The sequence below is a fragment of the Chironomus tepperi genome, unplaced genomic scaffold (assembly GCF_022539635.2).
Source record: "Chironomus tepperi strain 1889 unplaced genomic scaffold, CSIRO-AGI_Ctep_v1 contig_85, whole genome shotgun sequence".
In the NCBI taxonomy this organism is placed as follows: domain Eukaryota; kingdom Metazoa; phylum Arthropoda; class Insecta; order Diptera; family Chironomidae; genus Chironomus; species Chironomus tepperi.
Genome location: NW_027226207.1, coordinates 3,689,083 through 3,710,528, shown reverse-complemented (window position 1 = coordinate 3,710,528; position 21,446 = coordinate 3,689,083). Strand labels below are relative to the sequence as shown.

General features: G+C 32.2%; 5 protein-coding genes and 1 pseudogene across 8 annotated transcripts; 4 read left to right on the top strand and 2 right to left on the bottom strand.

The window, feature by feature from the left end:
- Positions 1-293: 293 nt before the first annotated feature.
- Positions 294-3,475, top strand: LOC139086449 (saccharopine dehydrogenase-like oxidoreductase). Of its 2 annotated transcripts, none has more exons than XM_070634910.1 (2): positions 294-449; positions 2,042-3,475. In XM_070634910.1, the coding sequence occupies exon 2, from the start codon at positions 2,079-2,081 to the stop codon at positions 3,363-3,365; it is 1,287 nt and encodes a 428-aa protein (XP_070491011.1). In that variant the 5' UTR covers positions 294-449; positions 2,042-2,078; the 3' UTR covers positions 3,366-3,475. The 2 variants fall into 2 exon arrangements, with proteins under 2 accessions (XP_070491011.1, XP_070491012.1); XM_070634911.1 differs by lacking the exon at positions 294-449 and adding an exon at positions 581-1,970.
- Positions 612-1,904, top strand: LOC139086499 (saccharopine dehydrogenase-like oxidoreductase pseudogene; annotated as a pseudogene).
- Positions 3,412-6,101, bottom strand: alpha-PheRS (phenylalanine--tRNA ligase alpha subunit). The gene is made up of 3 exons (XM_070634908.1): positions 4,983-6,101; positions 4,753-4,925; positions 3,412-4,696 (listed from the first exon to the last, which is right to left on the bottom strand). Exons 1-3 carry the CDS (start codon positions 5,089-5,091, stop codon positions 3,488-3,490), a joined length of 1,491 nt encoding a protein of 496 aa, XP_070491009.1. The 5' UTR covers positions 5,092-6,101; the 3' UTR covers positions 3,412-3,487.
- On the top strand, positions 5,164-7,067 carry Gnpnat (glucosamine 6-phosphate N-acetyltransferase). The gene is made up of 4 exons (XM_070634913.1): positions 5,164-5,352; positions 5,844-5,975; positions 6,031-6,112; positions 6,180-7,067. The coding sequence occupies exons 1-4, from the start codon at positions 5,338-5,340 to the stop codon at positions 6,533-6,535; spliced, it is 585 nt and encodes a 194-aa protein (XP_070491014.1). The 5' UTR covers positions 5,164-5,337; the 3' UTR covers positions 6,536-7,067.
- Positions 7,068-7,145: 78 nt separating this feature from the next.
- On the top strand, positions 7,146-12,474 carry yata (N-terminal kinase-like protein yata). Of its 3 annotated transcripts, none has more exons than XM_070634906.1 (12): positions 7,146-7,415; positions 7,543-7,847; positions 7,909-8,147; positions 8,214-8,245; positions 8,545-8,603; positions 8,670-9,426; positions 9,497-9,533; positions 9,591-9,754; positions 9,810-9,971; positions 10,645-10,790; positions 10,847-11,228; positions 11,288-12,474. In XM_070634906.1, exons 1-12 carry the CDS (start codon positions 7,349-7,351, stop codon positions 11,407-11,409), a joined length of 2,472 nt encoding a protein of 823 aa, XP_070491007.1. In that variant the 5' UTR covers positions 7,146-7,348; the 3' UTR covers positions 11,410-12,474. The 3 variants fall into 3 exon arrangements, with proteins under 3 accessions (XP_070491007.1, XP_070491008.1, XP_070491006.1); XM_070634907.1 differs by having other exon boundaries at positions 8,196-8,245; positions 9,810-9,941; XM_070634905.1 differs by having other exon boundaries at positions 8,196-8,245.
- Positions 12,475-13,532: 1,058 nt separating this feature from the next.
- LOC139086049 (band 4.1-like protein 5) lies at positions 13,533-20,758 on the bottom strand. The gene is made up of 6 exons (XM_070634335.1): positions 20,216-20,758; positions 19,293-19,617; positions 17,788-19,032; positions 17,600-17,697; positions 16,380-17,129; positions 13,533-16,169 (listed from the first exon to the last, which is right to left on the bottom strand). Exons 1-6 carry the CDS (start codon positions 20,363-20,365, stop codon positions 16,023-16,025), a joined length of 2,715 nt encoding a protein of 904 aa, XP_070490436.1. The 5' UTR covers positions 20,366-20,758; the 3' UTR covers positions 13,533-16,022.
- Between the last annotated feature and the right edge of the window lie 688 nt (positions 20,759-21,446).

Below are 21,446 nucleotides of genomic sequence, written 5' to 3'. Positions count from 1 at the left end.
AATCACATGTGTAATCATTCAAAATCAGTGTTTAATCTAATTCAAATACAATGCTTGCTTAGTGAAAAATGAAGTAAAGTTGTGTGTGTTGCGACACAAAGTTTAAGCATCACTGGAAAAGTCTACGTCAAAACAAAAAATAATAATTAATTATAATTAATTAATGCAAAAGTGTCATTACAAAAATACCTCCGTGACCTAACATATATTTTAAACATGAATTCTTTACATCATTACACAATGATTAACTTCTTTCGTTGAATTAAAATTTTGAAAAAACTTATGTTGCTCAAGTGTCGTCGCATAACAAGTTGTGTTTCATGACTACGTATCGTGCGTAGTTGCAATTTCGTGATTTTGCACTTCAATTTTTTCTGCCGATTGAACAACATCTATTTTTCATTATTCCATTAATTTATGTGATATTAAATTGATATATTAACATTAAGGTGAGTAAAAAGTTCCAGTAAGGACGTTGGGTTATTGTTTATGTTTTAAAAAGCACAATCATTGATTAAATTTATTGTTTACGGCACTTTTTGATAACCAAGAAACTCGACCATAAAAGTTCCAAAGTCCACAAAAAGTCAATTAAATTAAATATTTTAAAAATGGATAGAAAGTTCGATATTATAATATTTGGAGCAAGTGGATATACTGGAAAGTATGTAATAAGGGAAGCAGTTAATTTATTAAATGGCTACAATTGGGCAGTTTCTGGAAGAAATCAAACAAAATTAGAAGAAGCAATTAAGGAAGCTGAGATTTACTGTAATAAAAATTTGTCAGACATTCCAATTATCATAGCTGATGTTAATGATGAGAAATCATTAAAAAATATGACAAAGCAGACCAAAGTAGTGGTTAATTGTTGTGGACCGTACAGATTTTTTGGTGAACAAGTAGTTGAAGCTTGTATAGAAACATTCACAAATCATGTAGACGTATCAGGCGAGCCAGAATATATGGAAAAAATGCAATTGAAGTATCATGAAAAGGCAATAGAAAATGGGGTTTTTATAGTCACTGGATGTGGATTTGACAGTGTGCCTGCTGATATGGGAACTGTTTATCTTCAAGACAAGTTTAAAGGGACAGTAAACTCAATTAAAATATATGTCCAAGCTCGTTATTTGAATGATTATGAAGCACTTGGTCCAATTGTTAATTATGCAACATATGAATCTGCTATTCATGGAATGGCTCATGCTGATGATTTGAAATTTATAAGAGAATTATTATTCAATACACGACTTCCAAAACTAGAGCCATTTGTTGAAGATGTTAAAGGTTTACATAAAGCTAAAGAATTGGACAACAAATGGTGTCTGTCGATTCCTTCATCAGATCGATCAGTAATATCTCGGTCACAAAGATACTTTTATGAAAATAATGGGCAACGACCAATTCAAATCAGAACATTTACGGCTTTTGCTTCCTTGTCAACTGCTTTGAAGACGGTTGGTGCTGGTATATTGCTTAATAAGATGATCAAGTACAATCGTGGAAAGCAACTTCTTCTAAATCATCCAAAACTATTCTCATTTGGATTTACAAGTCGCGAAGGACCATCTGAGGAACAAAATGCCAACACAGTATTTGAGCTAATTCTAATTGGTGAAGGATGGCAAGAAACATTTGATGATCCATTATCCATTCTCATTCCAGTCAACAAGAAAATGAGATGTAAAATAACGTGCATAAATCCACTTTATGGAGTTGCTTCAAAGGCTGTTTTGTTATCAGCACTTTCTATTTTAAACGAACGTGATAAGATGCCTAACTTTGGTGGTGTTTTCAGTCCCGCCGCAGCATTTAAAAAAACATCATTAATCCAACAATTACATGATAACGGAGTTACTTTCGAAGTTCTCGATAATAGTGAAATTAAGGCAAAGTTGTGACTTTTGTGAACTTAAATTCTTATGAATAAATTATTGGTGTCGTTTTATGAGGGAAATACTTTAACTGTAGTTAATTAGTCATTCTATACTATCTCATAATTAATTTTTATTAATCCATATAAATCCTTTGATTTCAGATTAATCCATCAGAAATAAAGAGAATACAGAGAAAGAATGGCTGGTAGATTAGATGTCGTCATTTTCGGTGCTAGTGGCTATACAGGAAAGTATGCCATAATCAGCTCGATCAACCTTTTGAAAGGATTTAAATGGGCAGTTGCAGGAAGAAACAAGGAAAAGTTACAGGCAACATTAAAGGAAGTCGAAGCAAAAACTAATCAGGATCTTTCAAAAATTCCAATAATTATCGCTGATGTTAATGATGAAAAATCATTGAAGGAAATGACAGTACAAGCTAAAGTAGTTGTCAATTGTTGCGGACCATATAGATTCTTCGGGGAACAAGTCGTTAAGGCATGTGTTGAAACTTCTACAAGTCATGTCGATGTATCTGGTGAGCCTCAATATATGGAAACAATGCAATTAAAATACAATGATGCTGCACGTGAAAAAGGCATTTACATCGTATCAGCTTGTGGATTTGATAGCATTCCAGCAGATATGGGAATTGTTTATTTACAAGACAAATTCAAAGGTACACTCAATTCAGTTGAGACATTCATTACATGGGGATATACTGATGGATATAAGCCATCAGGTGCAAGCATTCATTATGGAACCTATGAGTCAGCTGTTTATGGATTTGCTCATGCTAATGAATTGGGAGGAATCAGAAGACAATTGTTCAAGGAAAAACTCCCAAGATTCAAACCAACTCTTAAGAGTAGAGGTTTTGCACACAAACAGCCAATCATTGGAAATAAGTGGTGTATTCCATTCATGGGATCTGATAGATCAGTTGTTTCACGTTCACAAAGATACTTTTTTGAGGAAGAAAAGAACCGACCAGTTCAAATGCATGCTTACATCTCATTTGGAAGCTTTTTTGCATTGTCTACAACCCTTCTTTTAGGATTTGTCTTTGGCGTTTTGGCACGTTCTGAATTTGGCAGAAAGTTGTTATTAAATTATCCAAAGATTTTTACATTTGGTGCTGTAAGTCATGAAGGTCCATCGGAAGAAAAGAATGAAAATTCAATTTTGACAATGTATTTCCTTGGTCTTGGATGGAAGGAAAAGCTTAGTGAATCAACTGACCAATTTGATATTCCAATGAATAAAAAAATCACCACAAAAGTTACAATAAAGAATCCCGGATATGGTGCCACTTGTGATGCTTTAGTTTTGTGCGCAAGGAATATTTTAAAGGAAAGGAATAATATGCCGCAAAATGGTGGCGTTTATGCTCCAGCTGCTGCTTTCAGACATACCAGTTTATTGAAGGATTTGCAGAATAATGGATACGCTTTTGAAGTCATTAAAACTGAAGAGAGAAAATAAATTATGCCTGTATGATGCTCTAAGTAATTTCATATTGTACTAAAAGTTATTCAATAAATATTTAAATTTTTTTTTATTTCATTAAATTAAAAGAGTGAAGAAATAAGGAACAGCATTTAAATTTATTTATCGAGTCGACATAAAGCAGATTCCTGTACCATTTTAAGATCAACTTTAGGTCCAATCAATTCACGAATATTTTTAATTCCATACTTGATCATTGTAGGTCTTTCGAGTGACAATCCATAACCGTAGACATTGACATTTTGGGGAATATTCATTGGATCCAACATTTCTCTTCTGAACATACCTGAATTACCAATTTCAATCCACTTGCCAAGACCTTTGTGATATGCGAAAATTTCCATTGATGGTTCTGTATATGGATTATAGGCTGGCTTGAATTGTAAATCAGTTAATCCCATCTTTGCGAAAAATTCAGAGATGACTCCTTTAAGACCACCAAGACTTATATCTACACCAGCTAAAACACCTTCAACTTGATGAAATTCTGCTAAATGAGTAGCATCAAGTGTCTCGTTTCTGAAGACTTTATCGATTGAAAAGTACTTGACTGGCTTGAAACCGCCTTCTTGATTAGCGAGCTTATAGAGCATTCTTGCACTGACACCGGTTGTGTGTGTTCTTAAAATATTCTTTTGTGCTTCCTCAATTTTCCAATTATATCTATATCCAATTGAGCCATTTCCACCATTTTCATGTGCTGCTTTTACTCTTTCGAGATAATCAAGTGGAAATTTATTGCTTTTTTCAGGAACTGACAAGAAGAATGTATCTTGTGCATCTCTTGCAGGATGCATTTGTGGCTGGAATAAAGCATCAAAGTTCCAGAAAGAAGCTTCAACATAATTGTTCGTTGGCATTTCTACGAAACCCATTTGAGTAAATATTTCAGCAACTTCTGATCGAACTTTAAGCAACGGATGTTGGAAACCAGCATTTGGTGGAGCTCCTAATGCTTCAAAATTGTATTCCTTGAATTTAAGATCTTTCCAAGATCCAGACGAAAGCATTTCAGTTGTCAAATCAGTTTCAAGCTTCTTTAAAACGGTGCTGAAATCAGGTCCTTTTGAAATTATGAAGCTTTTAATGGTATTTTCAGAGACCAATTTTCTTTTTTTATAGTCATTCTTAATATTGTCGGGAATGTTGGCTGCTTTTCCTGCTGCAATATCAATTAAATGTTGTTGCACAAGATCTTCTACAGACTCAACTTTACGACGTACTAGTGGAGCTTTTCCTGACTTGTCAATCAATATCCATCCTTGTGACATTGCTTTACTGAATCCTACTTTTGCATTTGGTGATGTCTAAAATTAAAACATTTATTATTTCATGTCCCGAAAGACTAAATCAAGATTATTACCTTCATCAAATCGGGTTGAGAAATTCCATCAGCCGGAATTGAATTAAATACAGTAACTTCATGTGAGCCATGCTCAATCACATAATTTCCTTCGCCTGTAACTTCCCAAACTTTCGTCGCTGTCGTTTCAGTATTCAAAAGTTCACCATGAGAATCAATACTCTTGATAGCTCCTGTAATTTGAATAATATTAAATTTGATGATGACATATAAAATGTGTTTTTACTGACCGATAATTTTCTGATGATCCTCATTGAAATGAGCGGCTAAGTCGAGTGTATCTGCTTTCTCATGCTCCTGAATGTAATTTAATATTTGTTCGGTTAATTCCAGCTGCATAATTCTTTATTTAATCAATATTTTTATTCGCCACGAAAATTGTTCAAAAACTTGGCAAAAAATGTGAGCAAAACTGAGCAACCAATTTTCTCCACAAACATAAATAAAAGTTCGCTCAGAAGATAAATCGAACTAATTTAATCCATCAGTCAGTGTTTATATGTCTGTTGGTTGTAAAAGAACTATTTAACAGTGGATTCTGTGTTAGGTTTATTTGAGTTGTCTGTTATAAGTGAATCTGATAATATGGCTAGTAAAGAGGCAAGTATATTTTGAATACGTAGACATTCCTTAAATACAGCACAATATTCTCCTTACTGGTTGACCTTATCTCAAGTTTCTCTGTGTATATCTAAACAAAACACTCAAACATTTCCGGATTCTATAAAAATAGTGCGAAATAAACCATGACCTTGCTCTATAATTTTTTAAACATTTTTAAATGCATTGGATTAAAGAACCGTGCCTTTCACTTTTTCTCCTTCATGCTGCCAACATAACTCATTGTTCAATTGCGCTTTCCTTATTTCCTGATCTTTTCATGCATGAAAAATCGACTTTCTCTGAATTACAATTGAAAGTGTCTCATATTTATATTTTAACTGGATCTTTTGAATCTTGAATTTTTAAGACCCAGAGACACATATTTTAGAGATTATTGTCCCATTAAAAATTCATTCTACCAACATGAATACGTAACTTGATTTTTTTTTTCACTTTTGTTAAAAACCGGCTTTTTGACATTTTCATAGGAACAAGAAATCTATCTTTACGACCCGAATTTGCTACTTCAACTTGACTTTTTTCGGTCACCTGCAAAATTCAATCCACCCATCACATGCGTAGCGCCTGGTGAACCATGGCTGAAAGTTCGTCCACTAAAAGTAAGTCGAAATCATTTCCTAATACGAATTCCATTAATTAATTGCCGTAATTTAGAGTGGCGATTATCGTCGTGGCTTTCTACAAAGTCTTTCCCAATTAACCAGTATTGGTGAAATATCGGAGGTGCAGTTTCTAAGTAAGTAAACAAAGAAAAATCATTTCAAAATAAATATAGCATTAATTAAGCTTTATTTCACACATAGATCGATTTGCGGAAATGCGTGCAAAAGGAGATTATTATGTGACTGTCATTGAAGATCTGAGGAAGAACAAAATTATTGGTAGTGCCACACTAGTGGTTGAGAGAAAATTCATTCATTCTTGCGGAGATAGAGCGCATCTTGAGGATGTCGTCGTTGATGATACTTACCGTGGCAAGCAGTTAGGCAAATTGATTGTTGTGACTGTAACGCAACTAGCTCAACATCTTGGATGTTATAAAATGAGTCTCGAATGTAAGGATAAACTGATACCGTTCTATAGAAGTATCGGATACTTTGATGAACCTGGTAATAGCAACTCAATGACCTTGAGATTCGATAAGCAGTCGAACTTATGACAATTAGCCACCAGAGTTCCGAATGCAAAATTATAAAAAAATAAAAAAAGATATCCAATTGATGATTTTTTCATGCAATTTTTGTTACAACTGAACACCAGTATTAACAAACCATTATTATCATTTTATTTTGCTTTTATATGTTTGTTTTATCACGTGTGTGTGAAAAAATTATCAAATTTTGTTTTATGTCACATATCTTTTTTAACATTTTTTTATAATTTTCAGTTCCTTTCTATTTCGATTGCTTCAGTCTAATCGACATCTAGTCATACATACTTTTTGTACATATGATTAAAGACTGAATCGAAACGAGAGGAATAGGAATTCTGGTAGATTAGAGTAAATGCACAACTTTTTATGTCCATTGAAGAAGTATAGTGTCTTCCTTATTTTATTATTTACTGGTGATGGTTTTAAACATTAATTAAATGAATCTTAAGCATTTAAATTGCCATTTATGTACTTTATGTATTTTTCGAATTATTTTTATTCAACGGAAAAAATAAATTTGAAATTCAAACTGAGCAAATTAGTGAGCAACTCCTTTTACTGTACGGATTTCGTCAGAAACTTATTCCTTATTAACAGCACATCCACCACTTAATTAGAGTATATATCAACTAAATTAATATCAATTCTCTTTCAGGGTTAAACACTGATTATAAAGGATTGAAAATTTCATCAATTAAAATCAGTGACTGGAAGTTTGTGTGAAGTCAGCACAAGGGGTTTCATTAAGAAAATTTATAAAAAAGATAGAAGAAAAAATTTTAATTTCTTTTAGTTTAAACAGATAGATTAAATGTCATAATGTGGTCATTTTTTTCTCGAGACACTTCAAAAGATTTTCCTTATGAGATTGTCGAGAATGTCGCAGGTATTTATGGATAAGAAATATTGAGGAAATTGATTTCAATATAGTGAAAAATTTTTCCAATATTTTTATTGTTTTCCATCAGAAAATGATGATCTCAAGTTTTCTAATTAATTTAATTGCTTTGTAGGATTTGAAGAGAAAAGTATATGGAGCTTAAAGAAGGGCAAGAGAAAAGGCACGGACGAACAGGTTTCGATTTTTGCGTTTGAGATTAAAAATGGTACAGAGTCGAAGTTGGAACTAGCAAAAGCATCTCTCAAGAGAATAAAAACCTTACGACATCCCTCGATTCTCCAATTTCTTGACAGCTTTGAAAATGATAAAGTGATTTACGTGGCAACCGAATATGTGGAAACGCTGGGTTTTCATTTAGATAAATTAGATGGTAACAAAAAGGATCTTTATCTTGCATGGGGAATCTTTCAAATTACTGTAAGTCGTCATATCCACACGTTATATCCATTTCTAACGACTTGATTAATTGATTTTCCAGAGAGCTTTATCGTTTCTTAATAATGATGGAAATATGCGACATAATAATGTATCAATTTGGTCAGTTTTTGTAAATTCGAGTGGAGAATGGAAATTAGGTGGACTTGAATATGTGCAATCGATAGACATGAACAACCAGAGCAATCAAGTAATCATTCCAGTGAAGATTCCACCAACGTTAGAAATTTACGATCCACCAGAAAAGAGTGATCCATCGAAAGTGAAAAACACGACAAAATGGTGAGTTGGCATTACTAGAGGAGCTAGGTAAATCTCTCATATATAAAGGAATTGTTCTACTTCCAGTTCAACCGACATGTGGGGTTTGGGTTGTCTAAGTAAGTAAATCTCATCAATTTTTCACAATTCTCAAGTGAAAATTATTTACGCAATATCGCACTTTTCCAAAACAAACTGCGCCGTGATGTTCACTTTTTAATGACTCACTGACATGCTGTTTAAGTTAACTTAACTTTTTGTGTGAAGACCGTTAAATTTGATTTTTGAATTTTTATTCATTCAGTAATTCAGTGTTCATGTCAGTTCAGTTCACTTAAATTTTGAAAAGTCGTTAAATTTTAATGTTTGAAATAATTTGTGATGTGTGCTAATGTGAATAACTTATTCTTTGCGACAGTTTGGGAATCATTCAATGGACCACTAAAAATGAGAAACAATCTGAAAGATATAGAAAATGTAAGTGAACTCTAAAATAATCAAATTAGTTCGTAGTGATAATTTTTCGTGAATTCCTTCCGGCAGATTCCAAAAACACTGGCTCCACTCTATTGTGAGTTGGTGGGCGCGAATCCATCAAATCGTCCCAATCCAGCTGATATAATAACGCGATGTCGCAAGCCGAATGGATTTTTCAAAAACGAACTAGTCGATACTCTACTCTTCTTGGAAGAGATTCAAATCAAAGATAAGGCTGAAAAGAATAGATTTTTCAATGCTTTAACACAACAATTAGATAATTTTCCGGATAATGTTTGTCGTTATAAAATTTTACCACAATTAATTAATGCATATGAATATTCAGGAATAGGTTCAATAGTTTTAGCTCCAATGTTTAAATTAGGACGATTATTAGACGAGGGAGAGTACCAAAAGAAAATCGTACCGTGTGTCGTAAAACTATTTTCGTCAACAGACCGCGTGACGAGATCAAGATTATTGCAACAGTTAGAACTGTTTATTCATCATTTGACGCCAGCTGTTATAAATGACCAGATTTTTCCAAATGTCGCGCACGGTTTTCTCGACACGAATGCAACGATTCGCGAGCAAACTGTTAAAGCTATTATTCATTTAGCTCCAAAATTAAATTATAATAATTTGAATGTTGAGGTGCTCAGACATTTTGCCAGATTACAATCAAGGGATGATCAGGGTGGAATTCGAACCAATACGACAGTATGCTTAGGTAAAATTGCTCAACATTTACATCCACAAGTCAGACAAAGAGTTCTTGTGTCGGCATTTATTCGAGCAATGCGTGATCCATTTCCTCCAAGCCGTAAGTCATACATTAATATTAATTCCTGTCTTAATCACTAATGATGTTGTTTAAACATTCCATATTATAGGTGTTGCTGGTATTTTAGCATTGGCTGCGACTCAACAGTAAGTTAATTATAATTTCAAAATACTTCATTAATTAACTCATAATTCTCTGTCTAGATACTTTTTGCTGAGCGAAGTGGCAAATCGCATTTTGCCGGCACTTTGTCCATTAACGGCTGATCCAGAAAAGAGTGTACGGGATCCAGCATTCAAGACTATTAGAGGATTTTTGGGTAAATTAGAGCGTGTGTCTGAAGATCCAACATTAAGAGAAAGCATGGGTAAGTTCTATACATTTTCTTATCAAGCATTTTACTAAGTACAGTAAATTTTTAGAAGCGGATGTGCATACAGCAACACCAACAATTGGAAATGCGGCAGCAACATGGGCTGGCTGGGCTGTCTCAGCTGTTTCTGCCAAATTCTATAGATCACAGAGTGACACTCGCCCTCGACCGCCGTTAACGGGTAAAAATTTGAGCAAACCTGCTTCTTTGGGTATGTTTAATGGTTGTGTGTGTCTCGCGTTCATTTCAAATTGTTTTTATGTCTTGATAGTTTGACTGTGATTTGTTTTTTTATGAGACTCACGAAGCTATCAAGACCTGTGATAGGTTTATTTTGTTTCTTTAATTTTTTTAAATACTATACTTAATTTGATAACAATACGAAATACACTTAAATGCATTTGACATATGGTAATGAAAAATATTTCAAATACTAAACACTAATCATTATGATTTACTGACTTGAGCTATCTTTAAGCTACTACTACTTTTTAGTGCTATGTAATTATATGCAAATCTACTTTCAAAACCTTTCTCAAGATTTTCGCGCTAATTTTAGTTAGATTATTTTTTTGTGGATCGGTAGTTCTTTCAAAATTTGGTATATACTCAATGGAATTAACTTTATTGCTTGCTGACTCATGTCTGAGCCTTTGGCTCTCGAATCCATTATCATTGCGTGAGATTCAAAATAGTATCAGTTATCATGAATGCATGACTCTAATCTATAAACTAACATTTAGTCTTAATTAGGCACGAGAAATAATTAAAATATCATAAGTCACTCAGTTATTTCCATTGATTGCAATCAATTTTTTAAGAACTATTTTCATTATTAATATCACTTAATTAATCGTAATTTCATTTCCAAAAAATTAATGCAGAACAACCGTCAAGTAGTAGCATTTCAACGACAACATCGAGTGTTACGTCAATGACTTCTTTGGAACATGAAAGCAACGACACATCTGTTTCTGCTTCTGATTATGGTGCTGAAAATTGGGATCAAGAAAATTGGGGTGAAATGGATGTAAGTATTAAAGGAATTATTCAATAAATTGATACTAAAGGTCATACTTTCCACAGACATCACAGGATCCATCATCACCAATGGCTGGTCCATCAACATTGAGTGCCAATCTCAATGCAAATTCAATAGTTAACGAAGTCCGTGATGGATGGGATAATGATTGTGATTGGGGCAGTTTAGAGGAAGAACCAATTAATGAAGAGCTTGAAGAGAAAGCAAATAATCATGATGGAAATCATGCATCAGCGTCACGCAGCAATTCCAATTCTCAATCACATTCGTCAAGTGGAGTTTGCAATAATAATACAGTCAATAATATAAGTCCAATAAAAAATAATGGAGATGGTGACATAAACTCGAGTGCTAATTCAAACTGGGATAATTATGGGACGGCGTGGAATGATGATGAATTTGAGCCAATTGAGGAAACTGGTACAGGTAAATTACATGACTATTTTAATAACGTAATAGCTTGCTAAATGAAAAGTGATCATTAGGTACGTCTAAATTTGACGAAGCAAGGAGGAAACGAGAAGAGAAGAAAATTCAACGTCAACGAGAGCTTGAAGCTAGGAGAGCTACACGAGGTCCAATGAAATTAGGAGCAAAAAAGCTATAATTGTATCGTACTTTGAAGGAACTACCGTCTTGTCATATTCTATCATTTAATTGGTCGTTCCTTCGAGCTTCATCAATGCAAGACAAGTAATTTTTTTTTTCGCAAACAAGATGATGATGAAATAGATGAAGTTTCTAACTACAGATAAACTTGAAAATTTATTTTTTAAAAAACAAAACCCTTTCCTTCCTTTCAACGCACATACACAAGAAAACAACACTCACATGTTCAATGACTAACAATAGGATTTATTTTTCTGTCAATGACAAAATTTTTACCAATTTTTAATTAAACTTGACAATTTGAAGACATCAACAAAAAATGGACAATGTTCAAAAAATGATATGAAAAGTAGCAAAAATTTTTTATATCCATTTACTGATTAAATGGATAGACGTAGCTAGATGATAAATTTTCTCCTTTAAAGTGAGAAGAAATTATTGAAAAAAAATTTCTTTTCTTTGGCAATTCCGAAAAAAAAATCTTATTAATTTTTGAGACAAATTGATTGTTATAATTATCACAGGATAAAAGTTTTAGATCATATCTGATTTTGGTTCTTAAGGACAATGATAGTTGTAAACTTATTAGTCTAGTAAGCGTTTTTATGTAATTTTGAGGCAGTTGATGTGTATTCGAAAACCGTACCATTTCAAAATTTTGCATTTATAAGGTTTACAAATGTTCCATTGTAAGGTTCTAGAACACAGCGACTTTTGAAAACATTTGTAAGGTTTTTGGTGAAATGAATGGGAATTGTAATGCTTTAGACTAGCAAACTCATTTCAAAATAGAATACATTTGTACGGTTTCAAGAAACAATTGCACGGTTCTGATGAAAAAAATCTCACTCGACTTTAAATCATCCAATCTGACCCTTTTATCCTCTGATGGTTGTTCTTTTATATTGAGAAATCTTTTATGCCATCATTTAGTTATTCATAAGGAACAGCAGAAGAATATATATATTTTAATTTAGAAAGTATCTTAATTCAGTACTGTAAACAGAGATATTATTAAGTGCATATATTTAAATAAAATATATTTTTTATTTGTTTCCATCTATTTACCTTAACTATTTCATTTCCTTTTCTATTATTATTATGATTATTGAAAAAAAAGTCAATGGAATAAAACTCTCTGAATGTTATTAATGGAAAATCATTAAAAGAAAGAAAAAAAAAAGAATGAAAGCAAAGAAAAAAATTTAAATGTGATTTTTTGTATTCCTTTGGCCTTTTATATCTTTATCAATATTATCGTAAATAAAAATGAAACATTATGCTGAAAAATCTTTGAAAACAATCAAGATGAAAAAGTATGATGGACTGTCTTTAGATTCTAACTTAAATTGATGATTATGAAATTTATTGCAGATTAATATTGTTTATGTCAATATGTAGGATTTATGGGATATAACTGGTTGTTTGTTATATTCTGAGTTGTGATTAGGTCATAATTCTAATGAAGATTAAAGGTCAGATGAGAAGCAGTTAAAACTAGCCATTAATTTGTTAAGACTAAGATCATGCAGTTCAAAGCCAGTGTCGAATCAAATGAAAGTCATTAACAAAGCTACAGCTGGAAATAAGCTCTAAATATTGCAGAATCAGTTCAAAAATAGCTACTGAGTATCAACAACATATTGACAAAAGGAAAATTACTTGGCGTAGAGAAGAAGGCTGGGAAACAATACAATAAACTAGCAGAAGTAGCCAGAAATAGAAACCAGTTCCCGAAATATTAACGCCCTACGATTCACAGTGTAAGGAATCAATAGGAGCTAATCAGCATCATCGACATACTGAAATCCGTCAACAAAAGATCACAATACAGCCATTCATTGCAATCCCACATAATCACCTAACTTCTGACAATCTACAACTCAACAATATCAATGCTGATGATTAATTCCCACTAAGCGATGCAAAATTTCTGCCTCGATCGAATAGATTAAAATTGTTGACATGTCACTGTGAATGAGACATTTAAAAACAGTTAATGTGCTGCATATTGCCGACAGACAATTGTGTTTAATCATTATGGTTTTGTTTTGTTGTCATTTCTAGGTATTATCTGAAAAAAATATTTAAATGTTCACTGAAATAATGGAATTCCACATCTTGTTATTATTTTTCATATAAGACATAAACTTTATTTCTTTTTTTATCATTTTTCCATACATTCTAAGGTATGTAAAATTTTTAAAAACGTATAATTTTCATCTTCTCATAAATATAATATTGTATATTTTTGATTATCATTTCCGATCTATCATCGTCGACGTTTAAACGTTTTTTTTCTCTTTTGTCTTTTTTTTGTTAAATGTTGTAAAAAAACTGTTTATTGTACTTCTTTTATGTTATACTAATTAACAACTGGATTTTCTTTTCAAATTTTTTCAATTTCATCATCAAAAAAAAATCATCTAATCCTCTTTCATTTCTCGTTACGATTTAGGTATGTATTAAGATTACGTTCAATAGAACATATACAGTAAGTCACCTTAGCAGAAAAATTGGACGGGATTAATTGGAATATTGGAAGAAGAAATTTTAATTTTTTTAGTTTAATTCTCTTAATAAATTCAGTCAATTCAATTTTTTTTTCCATGAAAAAAATGCAAGAAGTAAAATAATAGATTGGTCTCATCATCATCATCATGGCACAGTTTATAATTATAGAGTGCACAAAAAATTTTCATACTCTTTTTATTATTATTTTTTTTGTTTTACAGTTTTAGACTTGGGAACTTTTTGTTTTGTCTTTCATCTATTATGCTTATTATGATAATTATGGAATGTAAAGATAAAACTCCAACCGTGATTCAATTCTTCAAAAAAAAAAGCACAAAAAAACGGAATATTTTCTTTATTTTATGCCAAAACGTGCGAATGTAATTCAAAAAAGTAGCAAGCAAGGGAACGAACATGAATGAATCGAAATGCAGAGTTGGCAATTAACTGCAATCATCTAGTCTTGATCTATGACACATTTATGACAATGTGACATGAAACATGTTATCTTGTGACACAACATCTGTGTCATACAACAATCTTCATGTCACATAGACATGGCCAACTCTGATTTTCAAAAAAAATTATGCCATATAATCGAGATCAATTTAAGTATGGAAAATACAGCATAGTTTAAGTACTAAAAAGAAGTAAGCAGCAATACATTGATTTTTTTTTCTGATCTTAACTAATAATTATGAATTTGTTGAAAAATATATTTATATAGAGTATAACAGCCTAATAAAAATATAATCAATATAATATAAAAATATAAGCAAGTACCATAAGCGAAAAGGTGTTTGACAAATTAAGGCGTCAAACGTACAGTTTTAAGCACATATTTTACTTTCAGTTTTTAAATTAGGTAGGATTTGATAATTTCTTATGCAGATATTCATGACCTTCATACATGCTAACCAATTGGAATCATTTTTTGTCTTAGTGGCATTAACTCAATTAAATTGCCGGTGATGAGAGAATATTTATGAGCAATTCTTATTCTGATTGGAATCTCGCCAGATATTTATGATAAAAACGGATAGTAAGAATATCATTATCTGAAGGTAAATCAGCAAATATAACATGAATATGTCAAGTCAGCAAATCGATATTGTCACACAGGTTTCCAAGTAAACAGATTTTTCATCTTTAAAGATTCAAAACAAATTGTCTATACAAGCCTGTTGCTGCTGCTTATTCATTATTCATAGGCGACTATTAAATGACAATTTTGATTTCCATAACACGCATTTTTGCTAGTATGTATGTTTATGAACGTTTTAAAGGTATTATAAATTGACAATATTCCTATAGACAGCAAATTAGTCAAGCAGTTACCGGAGGTGGATGACTCAATGTAGGCATTTTGTCAGTTCTGTTAGCCAAATGGCTTTCAATTATTGAAGTAATTTTGTAGTCATTGAACTTAAAATCAAAGTTTAACGGTTTTTTTGGAGCTTCCTCAAATTAATGACGACACGCTGTAATTTTGGGATATTAAGATATGACATTTGAACTGTGGATACAATTGATTGTCTAACGAATTTACGGACAAAGACATGCTACATTGTAAAACTTCAAACTTGAACTTTTTGTTTACTAATTTTAGAACACAATGGAATTTCTGTTATATTTGCCGTTTAGCAAGCGTTTCTTTGTCATATGATCGATTTATTTACAGTAGATGGTGTAAAGATTAATATCAATCTAGTTTCAAATTCCAAAAGTAGACGGAAAGTCAAAAAAATCTAATATTTTTGTCAAATTTTTCTTGTTCTAAATGTCAAGTACTAAAATTAATTTACACATTTTAAAATCAATCCTAACGGTTTTCTACGAATAGATTAATTAATAAATTACGTATCTATTGTATGCGTCATAGATTTTCCCAACAAAAAAATCTGACATAAAAATCCCGTTTTTAAGATTCACTCATAAAATATTCTCTGCTCAAATATGTAGTCTAAGACTGAAGCCTACCACACTATTATTGGATCTAAATAGCAAACTCAAATCGATAAATATTACATAAAAATATTTAATTGAATCAAGTCATTTAAAATAAAATAAAAATCGAAGAAGAAAAAATCTATTCCTTCACAATTGGGTCGTAATAACCGACTTACGAATAATTGGAGGATCCTTGGTCATAGTTGCTTGAACAATTTCAGATGACACTAACCACGGCGATACTTCATAATTGTTATTTGTCATTATCCTTGTTCCATTATTCTCATTTATATCCTGTAAGGAGATAATAATAAAAAAATATTATTAGATGATATTATTATAAGCTAATTAAGGAAGTAATAATTTTTTAGTGCACAAACACCACACTACGAAAAAATTGTGTTAATCGGCAAACAGAACAACTACATGAAAATGATACATAATCGACACAGCTAATGAAGAGATTTGATACTTTTTTATTTTTGGATATAAAGAAATGTTTACCTTCTTCGCGGTAGTATTAATTTCACCATTCGCTTGCTTCTTATCAGTAGATTCCATTTTAATCATTGTAATGTTATTTTCGTTATTTTTGTCTATCTTTAAATTAATCGATGAAATCGATGTCATATCGTTGTTGTCCACATCATCAATGCTTTGATCATTATCGCCATTACTTCTATTATTGTTACTATCATTACTATTGTTGAGTTGAGCATCAATACCATTTGATTCCTCACTTATATTCTCGTCAAATGGATTTTTAGTTCCAAGTATTGAAAATGATATTTTAACCGACTTTTCAGGTGAGCTTGTTTCAATTCCATTAAATGAACTATGAAAGGGATTATTTGTGGATATTTTAACAGTCGGTGATGTTGCTGATGATGTCGTTGTCGATATAATTGTCTTGGATGTATTTAAAATTTCATCAGCAAATGGATTATTGCTAATACTTGTTCGTGTCGTTGTAAATTCCATTTTCGGTGATTTTGGTTCAGTATCCATGAACGATGAACTTCCCGATGTAACGGGTACACTTATTTTCTCAACAACACCACCATGAAGGTCGGAGAAATGTGTGACTGTTACACTTTCATTCTTGTTAATATTCTTCTCAATTGGCGTTGGAATTAGCGGTATTGTGGATGGAAGATTGCATAATTTCGGTGTTGTTGGTGATGCCAATTGCTGTGATACTGTTGGTGCTGTCGATATTCCACCATTTAAATTCAATGTTAACTTGTCTCCTCCCTACATGCATGCATTTTATACGCATATGTTACGAGTCGATGAATGAAATGATGATCATGACGGTGATAAATGGCAATTATAGAGAACGCACACAAAAATAATTATGATCAAGCGATAAACAAACGCGCATAGCATATTGAGGCTCCAATTTTTTATCATAAATTTCCGCTTATTGACTTTTTACAACTCAATAATTCCGGAAGTCTCGGAAAATTTTGTCAAGTGACAAGAATAGTTTACAAGTAAATTACAATAATCGTTAAATGTACACGACTTTTGAATAAATAATTAATAGCATAAGACATAAAAGGTAAGACAACAACAAATTCTCCGAGACAATGAATGAAAGAACTGGAAAGAACCTCAAATAGCGCATAAATGGCAATAAATGAGCACACACAGAAAATTTACATGTTTGGAAATAATTATGTGTACAGCAGAATTAAATAATAAAAGTAAATAACACTTACAACAGCCACAAACGTAGGTCCATTCTGTTGAGAGTCATTAGCGTCAAACAATTGATTTGTAAATTTTGAATGGGCATTTAGTTCTTCTTCAGCACGCGCTGCGTGTAATAAAAAAAAGAGCATTGTTAGCCACAATGAGTATAAATATATAAAAATTGTTAATTATTTTGGGAAAATTAAGCTCTTACCTTTTAAAATGTTACATTTAATTTGACTTGGCGGAATTTTCGCTTGGCCTGCACTACTAATTAATTTAATTTGATTATTCGGCTTATCATTTGAAATTTTTTTCAGCGTGTCTGTATTCATTTCCAATTCTGATGTTTTATTAATGCCGACCTTAATATTTGTTACATCGTTAAGAGCTTCTAAATGCACCGTTGGTGACTCTTTGCTTATTTGTTTTAGCAAATTATCAATTTGACTATCAGGAATGGAAGAGCCATTGCTCCTAAAGCTCTTTATGGATGCTTTACCAAAAGATCCTTGCGGTTGAAGGAATGGCGATTTCGGTGCATCCGAATCAATACGACTTGACGACTCAATCTCTAAAAGTTTCATTTGGATTGCCGCATGCTGATAATTTGTATCCTCGTTTGACGATATTGACTTGTTGCATGACGCAGTATCATTAAGTTCACTTTTGTGTATTACAGTATTAACAGATGACGTAGATGCACCGGAAATAGTTTGGGAATCATCATTGTTAGATTGCAATTCGGATGATGATGATTGTGCTTGTGATGCAGGCGGTTGATGTTGTTGTTGTATTTGCTTTTGTCTGTCACGCAAAACATGACTTTGTCGCCTTGCAAATCTTTGTGAAGGACGCCTTTCAAATTGAACCGTTCTACGTGCTCTATTTTGTTGTGTTGTTTGAAACTCTGTTTTGCCACTATAACGGAATCGACTTCCCATTCTAAAGAAGTTCTGTCTTGCAGAAAGTCCTTTTGCTGGACCACGTAGGCGGAAGAATGCGTGATGTTCAATAGCACATTTCCATAAATGCTTGCAAGCTTTCTCATTATGTAGACGAAAGACGAATGTATGTTCCTGTTCTCGTCCCATGTCATCGTCCTCAACAACAACAAGTGTCAATTTCTTCTTCTTAAAGTCCAATTTTCCTATTTTAGGCCAGAAAAATAGTCCAATTTTTTGAGCACCTTCAAAGACCAAAATTCCTGTTGGTGTCAATCCTAAATGATATTCGCAACCATCCTTTCCTAATACTGTATGCATATCAACACCAAACATATCAAGCCATTTTGCCTTGTTTAAGTAATTCATCTCCGCTTGAGCAGGTGTCAAACCTCTAATTTTACGATACTCCTCCAACGTTGCTTCCTCCATGTCTTCCGTTTGATTCGGTGTAAAACGGAACTCCGATACAGTCGCAGGAGTATGAATCGTCTCATCATAATCACCAAGTTCAGCTATATTAATTTTATTTTATTAGATATTTTAATGAGTCAATTAAGTATGGAAATTATGGCTGTTCTTTAAGTGAGCTTTTTGGGTAGTTAAATATAATAAAAATTACGCAATGCAGAATGTAAACAGAAACCTCATGTGTTCTTATCATAATAAATATATGTATAACGCAACATGTAGAATGACTCATGATTATTATTACTATGCAAGAAGATGCTATAAAGAGCTACTTAAAGAACCGCCTGAATTAATGATCGCTTACATTGCAATGCTAATGCACAAAGTTCAAAGATTGTCGGCTCGGGGACTTCAAGTCGACCTGTCAAGATGTCTTGTTTGAGTTGCAAAAAGAATTGATAGCGCGTTAATTCCTCACGAAGCGTATTCGGCTCAGATGAATAGAATTTCACTTTTAAGTGTAACGTATACGGTGGACCGATTTTAATTTGCTTCTTGACAGTCTTCGTGGGATCAAGCCAGTGCTTAACATTATTGGCATCGGTGAATTGTAGACCAAAGTAATCTTTCTCAATCAAGTCTAACGTATAAAATACTTGCTCGTACAAATCGTTGGCGAGAGCTTTTTTCTGTCGATAAATAGAATGAAGCATATATATAGATGTAAAGGTTTTACAGTTGAAAATAATTGAAAATAAAAAAAGTTTATCATTAATTTAATGATTTTAAAGAATATTGCGAGGCTTAAAAAGGGAAAAATTAAGTTTTTCTTTCTCTCATTCTCTTCCGCATATAATACATTTATACAATTTGAATAGAGAGTACTGTGCTTACTTAAAAAGTATTCGTTCACAAAACGAATAAAAAATAAAAGACTGTGCCTGCCTGTCTGAATAAAATAGTGGAACAGTAACATTCAGAGAGAAAGAGATCTACACACATAATTACACAAAAAAGTCTTTCTTTCTTTTCGTATTGCTTTTTCAGCTTTTTCTTCTAACTTATTCTTGACTCTTTCTTTATGCTTCTTTCCATTATTGTGTATATATGCTGCCATACACTCTATCCTATATAGGTAATATGAACAAATCTCAGCGAAAGAAAGTTTTTCTTTTTTTCATTTCTTATGTCCACACACCAATATTATTTCTTTTTTAATTTAATTAAATTATATTAGGACTATCCAGTCGTGTGTAATAAGGAAAGGTGGAAATCAATTCGACTTACCGATAATTCAATACTAATATCACTATTATCCAATAAAATAACTCGACACTGTATTAAATTTTTATTTATTGGAATTCTCTGTGATTTTATGTCACTATTGGAATTAATATTTTGATGATTTCGATGTCGTCTGCTCAAAAATCGTAACATTTTGACCGCAGAACTCTACACATTACACTTTTTCATTAAAAAAAGATCCAGACGATCTAGAAACTCCCTCTAGACTCTTTTTTTTATTGCTTTATTGATATGTATGTTTTGTTCAATTAACTGGCTACTATGGTATTAGGTAGCAAATTTTTTTTAGTATTCTACTCTCTTTACACAATATCCAATTCCAGTAATTTCTTAATTTTAATACTTTTTCACTACAAAACTTGCCACTTTTATAACTAAAGTGCTTTCTATAGCTAAAATAATAGTTTAACTCATTAGAGGCACGAAAATATCACGATTTGGATGTAAAAAATTAGCAAAATAAATTAATTTAACTTTTTCTAATTTCTTCTAGCTACATTTGTTTTGTAGCGCCGCCTTAACACGACTAACAGAATATGTGCGGCAATGCTTCTTGCGGGTCTTTCGACTAGCTTTCAACTACTTTATTCGATCAAGTAGCAGACCCCTATGTTGTTGATAATGACATACAGCTAATAATATTTGTACTGAAATTACCTCATCCAGTACTTGAATTTTATTGACATTAAATATATTTCAAGTAGATCATAACAAAATCAGGTTCTATTATTAAGAGTCTATTAGTTATCTTACTATATTTTATAACTTTTGAATTTCATTGATTTTATTTAAGTTTTTTTAGTTTTTATCTGTTTTACATATGGGAACTAAATTTTCTCCTCCAATTTTTCAATTTTAAGATTTATTGTGAATGAAATTTTACTTTTTGAGGAAGTTGTAGTTATTTAAATACGACCTGGGAAATTGCCATTCTCACGTTGTCCGTCCCATTTCTCAACCCATGCATTTGGGCACATGGCTGTGTAGCATTTCTTGAAGTATGCGCAGACCTCAGCTCCTTGTCCCTTGACCTTTTCACAGCGGTGGAAATCAATGTAACTCTGGTAGCAGTAGAGTGTCTGATTTGTGTTTGGGAATCGTGGGTCGAATGGAGCTGTCTCAAGTTTAATTTCCTTTGGGGCCATTTTAATTGATTGCGATTTTCAAATTTACGTGCCTGATTAAAGGTTTAAGATTTGAGAATGTTTTGTCT